Source organism: Exophiala viscosa, assembly GCF_022695815.1.
Source record: "Exophiala viscosa unplaced genomic scaffold EDD37scaffold_14, whole genome shotgun sequence".
In the NCBI taxonomy this organism is placed as follows: Eukaryota; Fungi; Ascomycota; class Eurotiomycetes; order Chaetothyriales; family Herpotrichiellaceae; genus Exophiala; species Exophiala viscosa.
This window is the reverse complement of record NW_026944366.1, coordinates 590833-604977: the sequence shown is the minus strand read 5'-3', so window position 1 is coordinate 604977 and position 14145 is coordinate 590833. Positions and strand designations below refer to the sequence as shown.

General features: G+C 52.3%; 9 protein-coding genes across 9 annotated transcripts; 5 read left to right on the top strand and 4 right to left on the bottom strand.

The window, feature by feature from the left end:
- Window positions 1-119: 119 nt before the first annotated feature.
- On the top strand, window positions 120-2107 carry EDD37DRAFT_659985 (putative MFS multidrug transporter; the record flags this gene model as incomplete). Its single annotated transcript, XM_062819074.1, has 5 exons — window positions 120-472; window positions 527-1645; window positions 1697-1753; window positions 1808-2027; window positions 2069-2107. The coding sequence occupies 5 exons, from the start codon at window positions 120-122 to the stop codon at window positions 2105-2107; spliced, it is 1788 nt and encodes a 595-aa protein (XP_062666067.1).
- Window positions 2108-2203: 96 nt separating this feature from the next.
- EDD37DRAFT_188702 (uncharacterized protein) lies at window positions 2204-2838 on the bottom strand. The gene is made up of 3 exons (XM_062810063.1): window positions 2690-2838; window positions 2397-2631; window positions 2204-2347 (listed from the first exon to the last, which is right to left on the bottom strand). The coding sequence occupies exons 2-3, from the start codon at window positions 2628-2630 to the stop codon at window positions 2282-2284; spliced, it is 300 nt and encodes a 99-aa protein (XP_062666066.1). The 5' UTR covers window position 2631; window positions 2690-2838; the 3' UTR covers window positions 2204-2281.
- Window positions 2839-3429: 591 nt separating this feature from the next.
- On the top strand, window positions 3430-4950 carry EDD37DRAFT_188334 (alcohol dehydrogenase). The gene is made up of 3 exons (XM_062810058.1): window positions 3430-3568; window positions 3620-4591; window positions 4646-4950. The coding sequence occupies exons 1-3, from the start codon at window positions 3530-3532 to the stop codon at window positions 4706-4708; spliced, it is 1074 nt and encodes a 357-aa protein (XP_062666065.1). The 5' UTR covers window positions 3430-3529; the 3' UTR covers window positions 4709-4950.
- On the top strand, window positions 4888-6123 carry EDD37DRAFT_188799 (uncharacterized protein). The gene has a single exon (XM_062810064.1). The coding sequence runs from the start codon at window positions 5192-5194 to the stop codon at window positions 5816-5818; it is 627 nt and encodes a 208-aa protein (XP_062666064.1). The 5' UTR covers window positions 4888-5191; the 3' UTR covers window positions 5819-6123.
- Window positions 5907-6916, bottom strand: EDD37DRAFT_188364 (glycine cleavage system H protein). Its single transcript, XM_062810059.1, has 3 exons — window positions 6473-6916; window positions 6363-6425; window positions 5907-6309 (listed from the first exon to the last, which is right to left on the bottom strand). Exons 1-3 carry the CDS (start codon window positions 6612-6614, stop codon window positions 5996-5998), a joined length of 519 nt encoding a protein of 172 aa, XP_062666063.1. The 5' UTR covers window positions 6615-6916; the 3' UTR covers window positions 5907-5995.
- EDD37DRAFT_654283 (ribosomal protein S6) lies at window positions 6870-7396 on the top strand (the record flags this gene model as incomplete). The annotated part of the gene is made up of 3 exons (XM_062818665.1): window positions 6870-6893; window positions 6953-6984; window positions 7039-7396. 3 exons carry the CDS (start codon window positions 6870-6872, stop codon window positions 7394-7396), a joined length of 414 nt encoding a protein of 137 aa, XP_062666062.1.
- An 89-nt stretch (window positions 7397-7485) lies between these two features.
- Window positions 7486-10051, bottom strand: EDD37DRAFT_569924 (dynamin GTPase; the record flags this gene model as incomplete). The annotated part of the gene is made up of 2 exons (XM_062814249.1): window positions 7486-7916; window positions 7972-10051. The coding sequence occupies 2 exons, from the start codon at window positions 10049-10051 to the stop codon at window positions 7486-7488; spliced, it is 2511 nt and encodes an 836-aa protein (XP_062666061.1).
- A 616-nt stretch (window positions 10052-10667) lies between these two features.
- On the top strand, window positions 10668-12466 carry EDD37DRAFT_188419 (nucleophile aminohydrolase). Its single transcript, XM_062810060.1, has 2 exons — window positions 10668-11056; window positions 11109-12466. Exons 1-2 carry the CDS (start codon window positions 11042-11044, stop codon window positions 12273-12275), a joined length of 1182 nt encoding a protein of 393 aa, XP_062666060.1. The 5' UTR covers window positions 10668-11041; the 3' UTR covers window positions 12276-12466.
- On the bottom strand, window positions 12399-13878 carry EDD37DRAFT_188533 (uncharacterized protein). Its single transcript, XM_062810061.1, has one exon. The coding sequence runs from the start codon at window positions 13605-13607 to the stop codon at window positions 12522-12524; it is 1086 nt and encodes a 361-aa protein (XP_062666059.1). The 5' UTR covers window positions 13608-13878; the 3' UTR covers window positions 12399-12521.
- Window positions 13879-14145: the final 267 nt, after the last annotated feature.

Here is a 14145-nt window from a genome sequence, read left to right as displayed (position 1 = left end):
AGTCAAATGAGAGACTACAAAATACATATATTGCGTCGTGAGGCTCCTCGTACCCTTTTTCTGCTAATGTCACAGGTAAACAACAATTATCCATACTCGAAGCACGCAATCAACTCGCAATGGAGTCTCCAAACTTGGACCTTGAATCAGCCGACACTGTCACAAGCAGACATTCCCCCGGTCTGGAGATCTCAGGCTCATCTGGTTCCTCCCGCCCACATGTTCCCAACCTCGATATTTCCCGCCATCCAACACAGCTCAGTAGAGAGTATCCAGAACGTTTGCAGTACACCGAAACAGTCGGTTCTTCTCCCGGTTCACGCTCAGAAAGCAACGATGATAGACCACTTCCTTCATTCGGAGGTGGCAAGCCATATCCTCCAGGCATCCCGGCCGAACGCGAGGCCTACGTGGTAGAGTTCGACGGGCCTGAGGACCCGTTGCATCCCTTGAATTGGAGTGCAAAAAAGAAGTAGGTCAATTGCATGAAGGTGTTCTAGGGAGAAATGATGCTGACCCATGGCAGATTTGTGACTGCCGCGATCGGCGCGCTTGCTTGCTTCTGCTCCAGTTTCGCTTCTGCCGTCCTCTCTGCTGCAACGCATCGGATTGCAGAATACTTCCACATATCCGTCGAAGGGGCATCACTTTCAAGCTCTCTATATCTACTGGGTTATGGAGTTGGCCCTGTCATGTGGGCACCTTTGTCAGAATTGCGCGGACGCAGGTTGCCTCTACTCCTTGGTCTCTTTGGCTTCTCGGTCTTTGCAGCAGCTACCGCTGTCTCAAAAGATGTTCAAACCCTGATGATATGTCGATTCTTCATGGGATTATTCGGCAGCAGCCCGATTGTACTTGTGGCGGCCGTGTATTCCGACATGTATAGAGCAGAACAGCGAGGCCTGGCATTGACCATATTTGCGGTGTCCGTTTTCATGGGCCCAATGGTAGGACCGATCGTCGGTTCTTTCACCGTGGTTAGCTATCTCGACTGGAGATGGGACGCATATTGGTCCATGATCATGGGTTTGACGACTACCGTGCTCATTGTCCTCTTCCTTGAGGAGACGTATCCAGCGACTGTCCTCACTACAAAGGCCGAGCTTCTACGACGTCGCACCAAAAATTGGGCAATACATGCAAAGTTGGAAGAAGTGGAAATTGATGTCAAAGAGTTGGTGGAAAAGAACCTAGCTCGCCCCGTCAAGATGTTCTTCACAGAGCCTATCCTATTGCTGGTTGGCTTCTACCTCTCCTTCGTGTACGGTCTCATGTATGTCACCCTGTCGGCGTTTCCTCTGGTCTTCGAGGGGGTGCACGGGATGCAACCTGGCGTCGCCAGTCTCCCTTTTCTAGGAATGGCCCTGGGCATGGTAGGCGCCGGAGCTGCATCCATCTCGCTGAATCAGGGCTGGGTCAGAAGATATCACGCGAACAGCAACAGAGCAGTGCCTGAATGGAGACTTCCCCTGGCCGCCGTTGGCGGAGTGGCGTTCTCGGTTGGTCTCTTCTGGTTTGGATGGGCTGGCGCCTATAAGAGTGTGCACTGGATCGTTCCGACCATCGCTGGTGTTGTCATCGGCTTCGGACTTCTTTCGATCTTCATGCAACTTATCATGTACATTGTGGATGGCTACTTGATGTTGTGAGTACAATGCCAGCAACTCTGCGCAACTTGACTGACGGCTGTTTGCAGTGCAGCTAGTGCCATTGCCGGGAACACGATGGTAAGATCGCTGTTTGCGGCTGCATGGTATGCTCCAACGGTATTTATGGCATCGACAATCCATGCTAACCCAGTTTGCAGCCCTCTTTTTGACCGACAGATGTTTCTTGACATGAAGATACAATATGCAGCAACATTGCTTGGCTGTGTGGCCGCACTCCTTGTGCCAGTGCCTGTATTCTTTTATGTGTACGGCCCTAAGCTTCGGCAGAAGAGCAAGTGGGCGCCAACATTCCCTCAACCGCATCCAAACAACACCGAGCACGAACGAAAGGAGTCCGCTGAGAACACTGAACGCACAGTATCAAACGCGTCGCGAGGGGCTTGCAATGTCTCCCACAGTGTGTTGCATTCAAGCCAAGACTCTTCAGTCATCAATAACATGTACACATCTGAGTGAAAGCCAGCCATGAGATCTTGTTGGCCATCATCGCAGCGTTAAGACATGAACGTTCAGAGCCATAGATCGGCCACAGCGGAGTTGTCACCTAAGTCCAGAACAGAAACATTCACAGCTTTTGGAGGCAGAATCGATGACTCAACCCCCAATCGAGTTCATGAATGCTCGCTTTTCGATTCCTTCTTCGCTGCCTCTTCTCGGGCTTCCCTGTCGGAATGCAACTAGTCAAGGGGTTAATTCAACCCTCACGGCTTGCTACCTGGTGCTTACGTCTCGTTCACTCTCCGTAGCATGTTCCTCAGTCCAGTGCCGGTTTCCCTTGCGATCTTCACTTTTCTCCTGGGAAACAGCGCTTTGAGGGTATTTTTTCAGGTCTGATGCCCGCTCTGCGCGAGCCAGCGCAGTCGGAAAGAAGTGTATGGGGCTGCTCGAATATTGGCGGCATATCATCCTTGTCGGGCATGCTACCCGAGTCTTGAGAGACAACATGACTGTTGCTCTCATCCTGAAAGATGGGGAAGCTATATCTGCTTCTTATTCCGGAACAGCAGTTATAGACTCACTTCAAGTATGTCGAGGAAGTCAGTCTGGAATCTCAATCTTCAGATGTAAGGGATTTTATAAACTCCCAAGTCGAGATTTCGACATTTGTTCTCGGGTGGTGTGATAATCCCAAGGGTGTCAGGCGATAACGGGCTATCGCACCAAGGGACTGCCATATCGCAGCGAGCATCCTCAGACCACTTCTCAAGTCAGCGATCTTCATTTCCGCGGTCTAGATCACTGGAGAAATCTTAATACGCAGACTTGGTTCTGATTTTTGTAATAATAGGAGAAGATAAGAGGCTCAGATATCAGTATTCCTAGGTTAATGGTGAGAAAAAAGTCTTTCGGCTTCTGGAGACACTCGGACATCGTTCTCGGTTCACTTTTCCCGGGGTGCCCTGGACCTCTTCTTCGTGGCTAGGTCTTCCGCGCATAACCTGAACAATTACTCCCTCACGCGCCGCAAAACTGTGAATCATCAAGCTTATTTTACGTTGTTGTTGCTGATCTTCAGCAATGCAGAACAACTTGGGAAACTGTGACCTGCAGGTCGACGTCTGATGAAGATGCCCCACGATAGCCAACCCATCATGGCATCCCCTGAAGAGCTGACCCCATCCATGGATTGTTAAACGACCCCACACTTTCGTCCACATCCGACGGAGAGATTCCTGATAGTGAGGTTCTAGCTTTTTGCACAACTGCCGGGATCATACCCAATCGACTACGAAATGACAAGAACACTGGGCTCCATACCTGAACTGATGGCAGGCTTGTTTCAGCGACGAATGTACAACCGGTGAAGCTCGACAAGACCGAACGTCACGCTATCACGTCGAGGAAGGAGATAGAGCAAGATGGACATCCCTGAAGATCACAAGGTCGCAATCTTGGTGGTCAGTTTTCCCACCTCAGGGACCTTTGCACTCTTTAGCTGATGGAAATAGCGGCATGACGGAACGTATCATTTCGAGACAAAGACTGTACCGGTCCCTGAAATTGCGCCTACCGATCTACTAGTCCGCCTATCGGTCACAGGGATATGTGGCTCGGACTTCCATCTAGCAGCAGGACACTCTGGACCGACGCGAGACATCCTCGGGCATGAAGGGATCGGGCGCGTCGTTAAACTTGGGTCCGCGATTTCGCCGTCCTTCATCGATATCGGCTCCAGGGTAGGCATTGCTTGGGTGCGCGACCTTTGCGAAAAGTGCTTCTGCTGTCTTGCTCCTGGCGGCGAAGCTCGATGTCTGGAAATGCTGTGCTCGGGATTGAAGAGGGACGGCACGTTTGCAGAGTACGCTGTAGTCCCGTCCAGATATGTGGTGCGCATCCCCGAAGGTGTGCCAGACCAGCTCGTTGCGCCGATCCTGTGCGGCGGTGTGACGGCATTCAAGGCGATCAAGGTCAGTGAAGCGGCGCCAGGTCAGTGGATGGTTATCTCTGGCGCCGGAGGAGGAGTTGGAGCGTTGGGCATTCAGTTTGCGAAAGCCATGGGATATCGAGTGATTGCGATTGATCTGGGAGACGCAAAGCGGGAATACTGTCTGGAACTCGGTGCCGAAGAGTACTTTGACGCCACGAAGGTTGATGCCTCTGCTATCCAGCAACTGACAGGGGGATATGGAGCGGCGGCAGTTCTGATGATGGCTAACTCGGCTAAGGCGTACGAAGCCGGGCTGGAGTTTGTCGCGCCATATGGAGCATTCGTGTGCGTCGGCATCCCACCACCTGAGCAAAAAGTGAGCTTTCATCCTCTATTGGGCATCTCAAAGAACATTCGCATCATCGGATCTGCTGTGGGGACAAGAAAAGATATATGGGACGCCATTGACTTTGTCAAACGCGGTGTAGTGACACCAAGGGTCGAGAAGGCGGCGCTGGATGATTTAACCGAGATTTCAAAGACATTCCAAAAGGTGAGTAGCCCGCAGAGGTCGTCAGAGAAGTCGTTCAATACTGACACTGAGCAGACATCTGGAAAATATGTGATTCGCTTTCACGAGGAAGAGAAACAGGTCTCCAATGGGCACTAGAGAATAGATTCTCGTACGGATCCAGTGTCCTAGCGGTTGCAGCCGCATTCGTAGACGCGTTGTACAGCCATGATAAGATGTACGATGTATATCTTGGTTTTCAATCAGAGATCGAGAGATTGAGTGATCGACTGATATATTGGCGTATCGCCTGCATTCAAGCCTTCCTCTTTAGTGGTCGTCCTTCTCTTCCCCGCAAAATATTGGTGGAAACTCATTTGCCTATAACGACCCCGAACGCACTCTCTGACCCTAGTAGCTGTGCGACAAATACTCATCCAGCAATGATATGTGAGCTCTGGCGGGGTTCATCTTCACATGTTTGTATACAGCCATGGTCAGCTGACGATGATGAACCCCTCCCGGAGTACGTCGTGAAGGGTAAACAGTAGCCTCAGAGCTGCGAGATTTCTTGACCGTTGCACGCTCTTACCTCTCTGCCTCCATCGTAGATGAAAAAGTCCCTATCATCAGTCTGAAAATATGGCAGCCCGTCCATTGCTCTTCAGATTGGCCTTGACCGCCAAGGTTGGAAGGCTGGGCACCCAGCGCTGTACTAGTAACGAGTTCAAACGATCACTCCGCCTATCCGCGATCAAACCTGCACCTACCGATGTCATATCAAATTCTACTGCGACCAACCAAACGGTAGAACAATCCCATCAGGTGCTGCTTCTGACCGACAAGGCGAAGAACGCAGCATTCCTCGGCGAAGCTGACAGCAACGATGGCCATGATGTGTATCGAGAAATGTATGGCGCTCCACAGCCGCCATTGGACGCCAAGTATGCAGCCTTCCTAGGCGAAGCAGATTCTGATGATGGTTTCGAGACAAGAAGGAGCGAAGAAGGAGACAAGCACGAGCCCTTGGACCCCAGATATGCAGCCTTTCTGGGAGAAGCTGATTCGGACGATGGCTTCGAGGCACGAAAGGTGGAAGAACGCGACAGACACGAGCGCTTAGACGCAAAGTATGCCGCCTATCTGGGTGAGGCTGATAGCGATGACGGCTCCGAGGGAGATGTCGAGTCCAACCCTGCCAAGTATGACCATAAGACCCAGGATACTAGTGAGAGCGGCTTCCACGTGGAGCGAGGAGAGTCGCGTTAGGGCGAGACCCTCTCACAAAGGCGCCGTTTTGTGGGAGACATGGGACTCAATCTGTGCAATCGAACGTGTCGCGACCTGCTCGAATCAGTGTCAACAAGTAGTATGATATGAGGACGGCGCTCGGACATCTCGTGTCGTCTCCATTCTGTGTTGGGCCGCAAGCAGCTTGTATTATGTTCACTCTTTCTCAAAGTTATCGTAGTCCTCCTTAGACATCAAGCTGTCCAACTCTGCCGAGTCGCTGACTTCGATCTTCGCCAGCCACCCCTCGCCTTCCGGGCTCTTGTTTATCGTGCCGGGCTTCTCTTCTAGTACCTTGTTGTGATCCTTAATCGTGCCTGATACAGGGGTCAGGATATCTGAGGCCGACTTGACTGATTCTACCGCGCCGATGCTGTCGCCTTTCGAGACTTCCAGACCCAGCTCCGGCAGTTCCACATAGACGACGTCGCCGAGGGCTTTCGAGGCATATTCTGTAATTCCAATTGTTCCTATGACGGCGGCTTAGCGGAGGAAAGAGACGCAGAAGTCGCGATGAGCGTACCAGTCTTGCCATCTGAGTCGAGCTCAATCCACTCGTGGTCCTCCGTGTACTTCTTCACGTAGACTGCTATGTGTCAGTACCATTCCTGCAGGGTTGCGTGGCCGACTCACGGGCTGATCTTGACGAGAAAGCATTGCGGGAGACAGCGTTCCATTGGCACGATCGAGGTGCGACTGACGAGGGGGGAATGGTTCTCTTCGTAGCCAGTCGCAAAACCGTGGGTGCTAGCCGGCGCACAGCTGTAGTAGACATCCTTGCTGTGCTCAGAGAGATGTGAGAGTGCGAACAGAAGAAAAGTGAGAAACCGTGCGACACTTCTGAGGCGATCTCCGTACAGCAAGTGCTAAATGCGGAGGAAAGTGATGCCCACTCAAATTAAAGCTTCCGCCGCGAACTGCGACGGACTTTATTCCTTGAGGCACTTTTTCCACCAACTTCAATTGCGACAACAGCCCACACCGACCGAGTCAGGATTCAGGTCGAACATGAACGCATAGGTCCGCGACAATGCTATACGAGTTGATTGCCGTGGTACGTCGTCACTTGTTCCGCCAGATACTTTCAGGCGATTGACTAATTGACGTCTTCAGGTCCGGCCGGGCAACATCGCCCATGTCAAAGAGTACTATCTCCCTCTATCGCTCCATTTCGAACACACGATCTAATATACTATCAGGATTGCCCGAGTCACAGGCCAGCAGATTCTTGACAACAGAGGCGTGATACGCGGCATTAAGAACTGGGGACAATTTGACCTGCCCCGACCGACCACGAAACATCAAACCCAGCATCACCAAGGCCACTACTTCGTCATGCAATTTGATGGTTCAGTGAAGGTTCAACAAGAGGTCCGACGACTACTCGGTCTCGATCCGCGAATGATTCGATACTCTATGGTGAAGATTGGTGATAAGCTCGGCGGCGTCAATGGCGCGATTGAAGAGGTGGATGGAGATATACCCTGGAACTCTGGCGGAGGCAAAGACGTTCTCTCTTTCGCAGACACGTTCGACAATCCAAGGGTGGCAAGATAGGGCAACTAGATACGGACGAAAGGACATCATGTGCGAGGGGAGCATCAAACATATCATTCCTACCGAACGCCCGCTACAGTGTGGTATCATCAAAACAAACTCCATCGACCTCTCTCCTTGACGACTGGCGCCCCTGTAGTGGGCTGCTTGGCCCGGCCCTCCAACTGGCGCAGACTCTCGATCTTGGACAGCACAAGTTCCAGCATGTCTTTACGTCGGATGACGTCGAGATGTTTGCGCACTCTGGGATCCTCCCGCGCAAACCTCTCGATCTCATCCTGACTCAGATGCCGTCCAAGACGAATGTCGAGTTCTCGTGGAAAGTTGTAATAAAACTCCGACAGCAGCTCGACGTTGAGGAAGAGGACAGCCGTGGAGGTCAATTTGTCGGCCACCACGTCGAGGAAGATCTCAGGACAATAGTACTTGTTCTTCAAGTTGGCGCACTGTTTGGACTTGACAGCCATCAGTCGCATCTTGAGAATGTCGGCTCGGTCACGGAGGAACACAGCCTCTCGGCCTGTACAATAGTTAGACGGATTCCAGGGCAATGGAGGATTTCAGCCAAGACAAACCTCTCTGTAGCAGAGCCGACGAGAATCCGCCTGCGCCGCCAGTGCCGTCGCCTTCTAGAACGACATCTCCTTTTCTAACCCGATCAATGAATCCCATGACATCTCTTAGCTTCTTCTTGCCAATGGCGTCCTCGAGTTGCTTCTGGGCGCCGTCGCAGGCTTTGAGCTCGCTCTTTAGGACACGTCCCGCGTTTTCTCGTCCTTTGGACCACTCGTTGTTTTCCACCTCTATCTCGAACTTGAAGGGTTTGATGCAATTCTCCACTTGGTCGCTGGTGCTGTAAAATCGATCGTTGAGAATGCTTGACGCTGCATCGACGATTGCTCGTTGTGCGTAAGGATGTGCGGCAAAAGTAGAGGATGCTATCAGTTTGTCGACCTGGCTCTGTAACTCTGCAGCTACCACCGTCGTAGCAAGTCTTCCGACTCCCAATTTAGTCAGCTCACCCGTCGAAGCATCCAGCTTTCGTTGCCAGTACAGTGAGTTTGGGTCTGCTTTGGGCAGCTCCGCCAACGGATCGGCTTCAAATTGAATGGGTGCTAGATCTTGGACAGGCTTGTTCCAATATCTCTTGGCGAGCAAGTCCATCACTTTCTGATCCAGGACTTCCTTGAGAAGGGCGCGGACCTGAGGTCTTCCGAAATGCTCGCTGAACTCCTTGAACGAATGTTTGAAGCTGTCCAAACTTTCGGCCAGGTACGACTCGGCACTCAAAGGCCTGTCATTGTATTGAACCTTGAACTCGTAAGTGGCTTCTTCTAACTCTTGAACAATAGCATCTCGAGTTGTTGCTAGGCTCCCGGCCATCGTTTGTTCCAATACGTGCATCAACTTATGCCGTAGAGTAGTCGTGCCGACAGCGAGTTCCGACTGAGGGCCGAACTCCAGAGGGTGGGCTGAGAAGTATGCATTTTCGTTCTTGACAATCGCACTGGTGACATTTTGACCGGTCCGCGAGAACAGTCCAGCAGACTGTGGTATTTTGCAGACCACGCCAACATAACCGAGCCGCAATGGGTACTTGCGATCCGACAAGATGTCAGCACCTCTAGCCGCGTCCACCAAGTCCATCTTAGTAATGACTCCAATAGTCCTTTCACCGCGAGGATCGACTCTTCGACTCGACCTGAGCGCTGTGGAGTTGGCCAAATCGACGTCCGCAGCTGAAATGGCTAGAATGACATTGGGTGGCTGAATATACTTGTCGCACAGATCGGCGATTTTCTGTTTCAACTCAATAGGTTGGTCTTTGCCAACCACTTGTATGTATCCAGGGAGATCGATCAAGGATAAGTCGGGAACATTTGGAGAGTAGATGGACAGTTGTATCGGGTCATCCGTGACGCATTGTTCAGCGGGCACGGCCAGATTAAGGTCCGTCAATGTGCGTTGAATCTGAGAGAAGTCGGTGATCTTTCCCAATCCTAAAGCCGGGAACTCGCCATATTCTGCCTTTGCATCAGGAGTGTTTACTAAGGTGAGTTCGATGGGACGTCTGGTGACCATGTTCGTTCCCTTGGGCAGGAATTCGTGTCCGACAATGGCTTCCAGAACCGAACTCTTTCCAGATGATTGAGAGCCAATGACAACGATTGAGGGTAATGTCAAGGCACCGCCTTGCCCAACTGTGTTCAAGATGGTCCGAATCTCAATCATCTTTCTCGTCAAGACCATCATTTGATCATCTCGAGCGACTTGAGTATCTGATCGCTTGTCTTCCTCGTCTGACTGTTCCAAGCCGAGCGCTGCACCAGATGCTGCGGCGGCTGCAGCTGCTGTCTGAGACTGGTTCGGACCTTCTGGCCCGGAGCCCCCATCACCAGAGCCTTCGCCCTTCTGGAAAAGCTGTTGCATCCACTCAGGCAGATGTGTATCGTCTTTAGTCTTCTGCCATCCTGCACCTATTTGATCTGCGATGCCCTTGGCTCCACTGAACAAACTCGAAGATGTATCGGTCACTGTTTCCCCTGCTCTTTTCAATGCATCGATAGCGTAGTTCCCTGCCTGCGTCGCCTGGTACTGTAGGTAAGCCAGTCCAGCGAGCATGCTTGCACCGAACATGGCGGGTAACCGGGCCATCTTGAGGGCGAGTTTGGGCAGGACCCTGGTGAAGGAGATTGATCGTACGACGGGGACATTGTGTATGGAGTTTGACCCTAGAGGCCAGTTGCGCTGAGGAAGAAGTCGATTTGGCCTCAACAGGCCGCCGGCTGGAGTCTGGACATGGTTGTGAAAGAGCCGCGCTGCTCGCTGGCGCAGCAAAGGTGCGGCCCTTGCGGAGAGCAGCCTACCATTCATCACAGGACTTCATCAGACACCAAATGCAGGTTCGATCACGTTGGTGGAAAAATAGGATGCCGGTGGGATGTTTGGAACAACGCGCGCATGATCTCGTATGGGTTGAAAATGACGTCTAACCACAGGAGGCACGACGAGCCACTTTCCCGGGCGAATTGATCCTGTCAGACGAAGACCATCTCGACCTCCATTTGGACTTGAGGAAGGTTTAGAAGGCATGAAGCGCGGCTGCAAGCTGATGAATTTTTTTCGTCGATGAGGCTACAGACTTCCCAACGTGACAGACTGGTCGTCTCATTGTAGATAGAGAGTAAAGCGTGCACATATCGAGCAAATATATCCATTTGCACCCAATGGGTCTCCTCAGTCAGACAGGCCGCTTTTCTCTTGGATCGAGGCTTCTTTTCACTGCACTGTCCTTTGCCTCTGGATGTGACACATCAAACAAAGGTGAATAATCATTCGACGACTACGAGTGGAGGATACTCACACCGCCATCTTGGTTGACTGCGAGGCAAAAGGCTGTGAGGACGTGGAGTCTGTGTCACTTCTTTTTTTCTATCATCATTCAACAGGTCTGCGGGCGTTGAAGGCTTTGGGTTTCAATCATTTGCATCGTCTGCCATCTAGGCTTCAAGCTGCCAGGTCTACTCAACCATTTATTGCTGTAGTCTGCTACAAGATTGCGAATTATGTCCTCGATCGAGCATATGACTCACTCGGCTATCATCCAACATCCTCTGTCCATGATCCTCAGCAACAATCGGTGCAATGTGTAGATTTTTGGTATGTGTTTCCCTGATAGCTGCTGATCGACAGCAAGGCTGAGATATCCCAGGTCTACAAAGGCTCAAAGCCAATCATCCTCTCCAAACTCATCACAGAGCCTTCTCACAGCATTCTAACGCAATCATACGACAGCCGTCTTCGTCTAGATAGTCGAAGACCGGTCAATGGCGATGGATTCGGCGTGGGCTGGTACACTGAACCAGAATTAGGTCCGGACCCATGCATTTTCACCTCGACCCTTCCAGCATGGAACTGCGTCAATCTTGAACGTCTCGCGCCAAAGACGGCCTCGACATTGATCTTTGCCCATGTCCGAGCGACGACGGAAGGCTCTCTAGCCGAAAACAACTGCCACCCCTTCCAACACAACACGCTCATGTGGATGCACAACGGCAACATTGGAGCGTGGAAATACGTCAAACGACCCCTCGCCGACAGTCTCTCGGACAAGTGGTTCCTGGACGTCAAAGGCGGTACTGACTCCGAATGGGCCTTTGCCCTGTTCCTGGACACTCTTGAGCGCGAAGAAGGCGTGGACCCAAGCTCCGAACCCGAAGGCGGGTTTGACCCCAAGACCCTCCGACGAGCCATGAAGAAGACTATTGCCAAGATCAACGCCTTCGTGACAGCTGTGCCAGCGGAACACCATCTAGCGGACGTGGAAACACGAAGTCTACTCAACTTTGCCGTGACCGATGGCCATTCCGTCATTGTGACTAGATACGTGAGCAGCAAGACGGACGCCGCAGCAAGTCTGTACTATTCCTCCGGCACAGCCTGGGTTGAAGGAAAGACCAAAGGGCAATTCAGAATGGAGCGTCGGGACAAAGCTTCGGATGTGGTCCTTGTGGCCAGTGAGCCGTTGACGTTCGAGCGGCACAACTGGCTGTCGGTCCCCACCAACACGATTGTGACAATCTGCAATCAGACGGTCTATGTCCGGCCTATCAAAGACGAATACTACGACCCTGACCCATCGACAGAGCGGTCGACGGGATTTGCAAGATCCAAAGGATTAGTGGCAAAGGCTCCTGGCGGTGGTACTGCAACTCCGTCTACAATGGTAGGCACGCCAGTCCCACGGCCCGGAGTCGAAGCAGCAGACGGCAGCTATATCGGCACGGAGGATTTGGACAAATACAGATCGAAGTTGGCGGATCTACATTTGCAGAATGAGACTGCCCTGAGTCGAGGGAATGAGCAGCTGGTGATTTGAGCCGCATCGCTCCAGCATAGGAGCTCGGCATCTGCGACATGCGCGGCGCAATGATTGAAGCATTTCTGGCGCACGAGGATGTAAAACAATTTGAAGGAAAGGGTGATTCGTGGCATGGAAAACGAATGGGCAGACACGGAGTACGGACAGACTGGACTGCCTCGCAGGCATATAGTGCCAAAAGGGAAAAGTTCAGAGAGTCGTTACGTCCCGGACATGGACAGCTTGCGATTATCGTTTCAAAATTTACCCATCATCCCCTTTAAAATCCGCATGCCTGAAGTATTTCATGCCCACCCAGGCCACAACGACCCAAACCCATGCCATCACGCACGTCAACACCAGTAGAGCAGGATAGTACCCTACGATTGGCAGCGTGGGATCATCCTCTAACTCTGGTGGTGCATACGGCGTCTCTCCGACATCCCAAGCCCAGGACCAAATGCCGAAGCAAGAGCCCATCCCGACAACGAAGACGATCCATGTTACGATCAAAATCACGTAGCCCCAAAAGGCGGTCTCGGAGTAGTTCCACCCCTCGTCGTCCGTAGGAGTGCCCGCAATGGATTGCGGTTGGGTTGCGAGCGGTGAGCGAGTGCGAGATGCAAAACCTGCGAACCCTCGTCGGACGGGGTCCTGCAGTGGAAAGTATGAGTCGCCAATCGAAGACGCCACCGAAGGAAGTTTGCGCAAGACGGGCATGCGCGGCAACACAAGGTCCTCGTCGTCGGTTGAAGCATCAGTCGCCATGGTCGGACTCGTAATGGATGCAGTGGAGGAGGCTGGGTCGATGGAGGCAACACTACTGCGTATTGAGGGGATCGAGACCCGAGAAAGGGTACGAAATGGCCACGATGGTGGGGAGTCGGGAGAGACAGGATTCTGTAGTTCTTGACTTGCTCGAGGTGTTGCAGGCGCTTGTTCTTCCTCAGTCGCCTGCGGTTTAGGTGAATCGGCGCTGGACAATGGACTTTTCTTGTTGTCAGAGTTCTTCCTGTCTCGTCCTTTTCCCAGCACTGTTTTTCTCAACGACCCTTTCCTCTTCCTCTTTGTCTGAGAGTGCGCCTCGGCCATCGCGCCGCGTCCGTGGTGAGAATCGTCGGTGTCATCTCGATCGGCGGCGTCACTCTTGGCTATGTCGCTGTTTGTCCGCAAGAAGCTTAGTCGTGATAGAATACTGCCGGAGGTGGTCCTCTTGTGCCCATCGCCTCGCTTCTTGAGCTTGGCGGCATCCTTTTGCTCTTTGTCTTGGCCGCCCTGCTCATCGTCGACCTTGGGAAATGGGGTGGATTTCTCGGGGGACTCAGAGTAGCCATGAGGCGACCCGTTCATGGCAGGCTTGTTGATAATGAGCGCCGCATATTGTAGGCCTGTAAATATCCCTGTTGGACTTGGTCAAGAGACTCGTTGACCAAAGAGACCTGGAAGGGCTTGAAACAAATGCCAAAAGCTGACGAGGGTAAACAGCAAGGAACAGATGCAGATTGGAGGACAGGCAGCGGAATACGATTGAGCCACGTCTTGTAGCCTATCAGACCGGGTCAGATTAACGCACGTAAGGGTTGGCTTATGGTTGGCTTATGGTTAAAGCTGCAGGTACGAGTTCGGCGATGCTTAGGTATCTACCTGATAGGCACAAGGCCTGCACGGAGCACACAACAAGGAGGCCAAATCTCCGCGAGATTACGGACTTTTAGCGCCGTTTTGGCCATTACAGCTCCGCGTAGGCCTCAATCAGGTCTAGCCGAAGCCTATAAGGCGCCGTCGAAGTCTTACAACACCAAGGTTTAGGCGACAGCAAGGTTTGCAAGCTATACCAAAAACAGGCCTCCGCGGAGGTCAGGAGTGGAGTTGCAGAACGCCCTAGTAC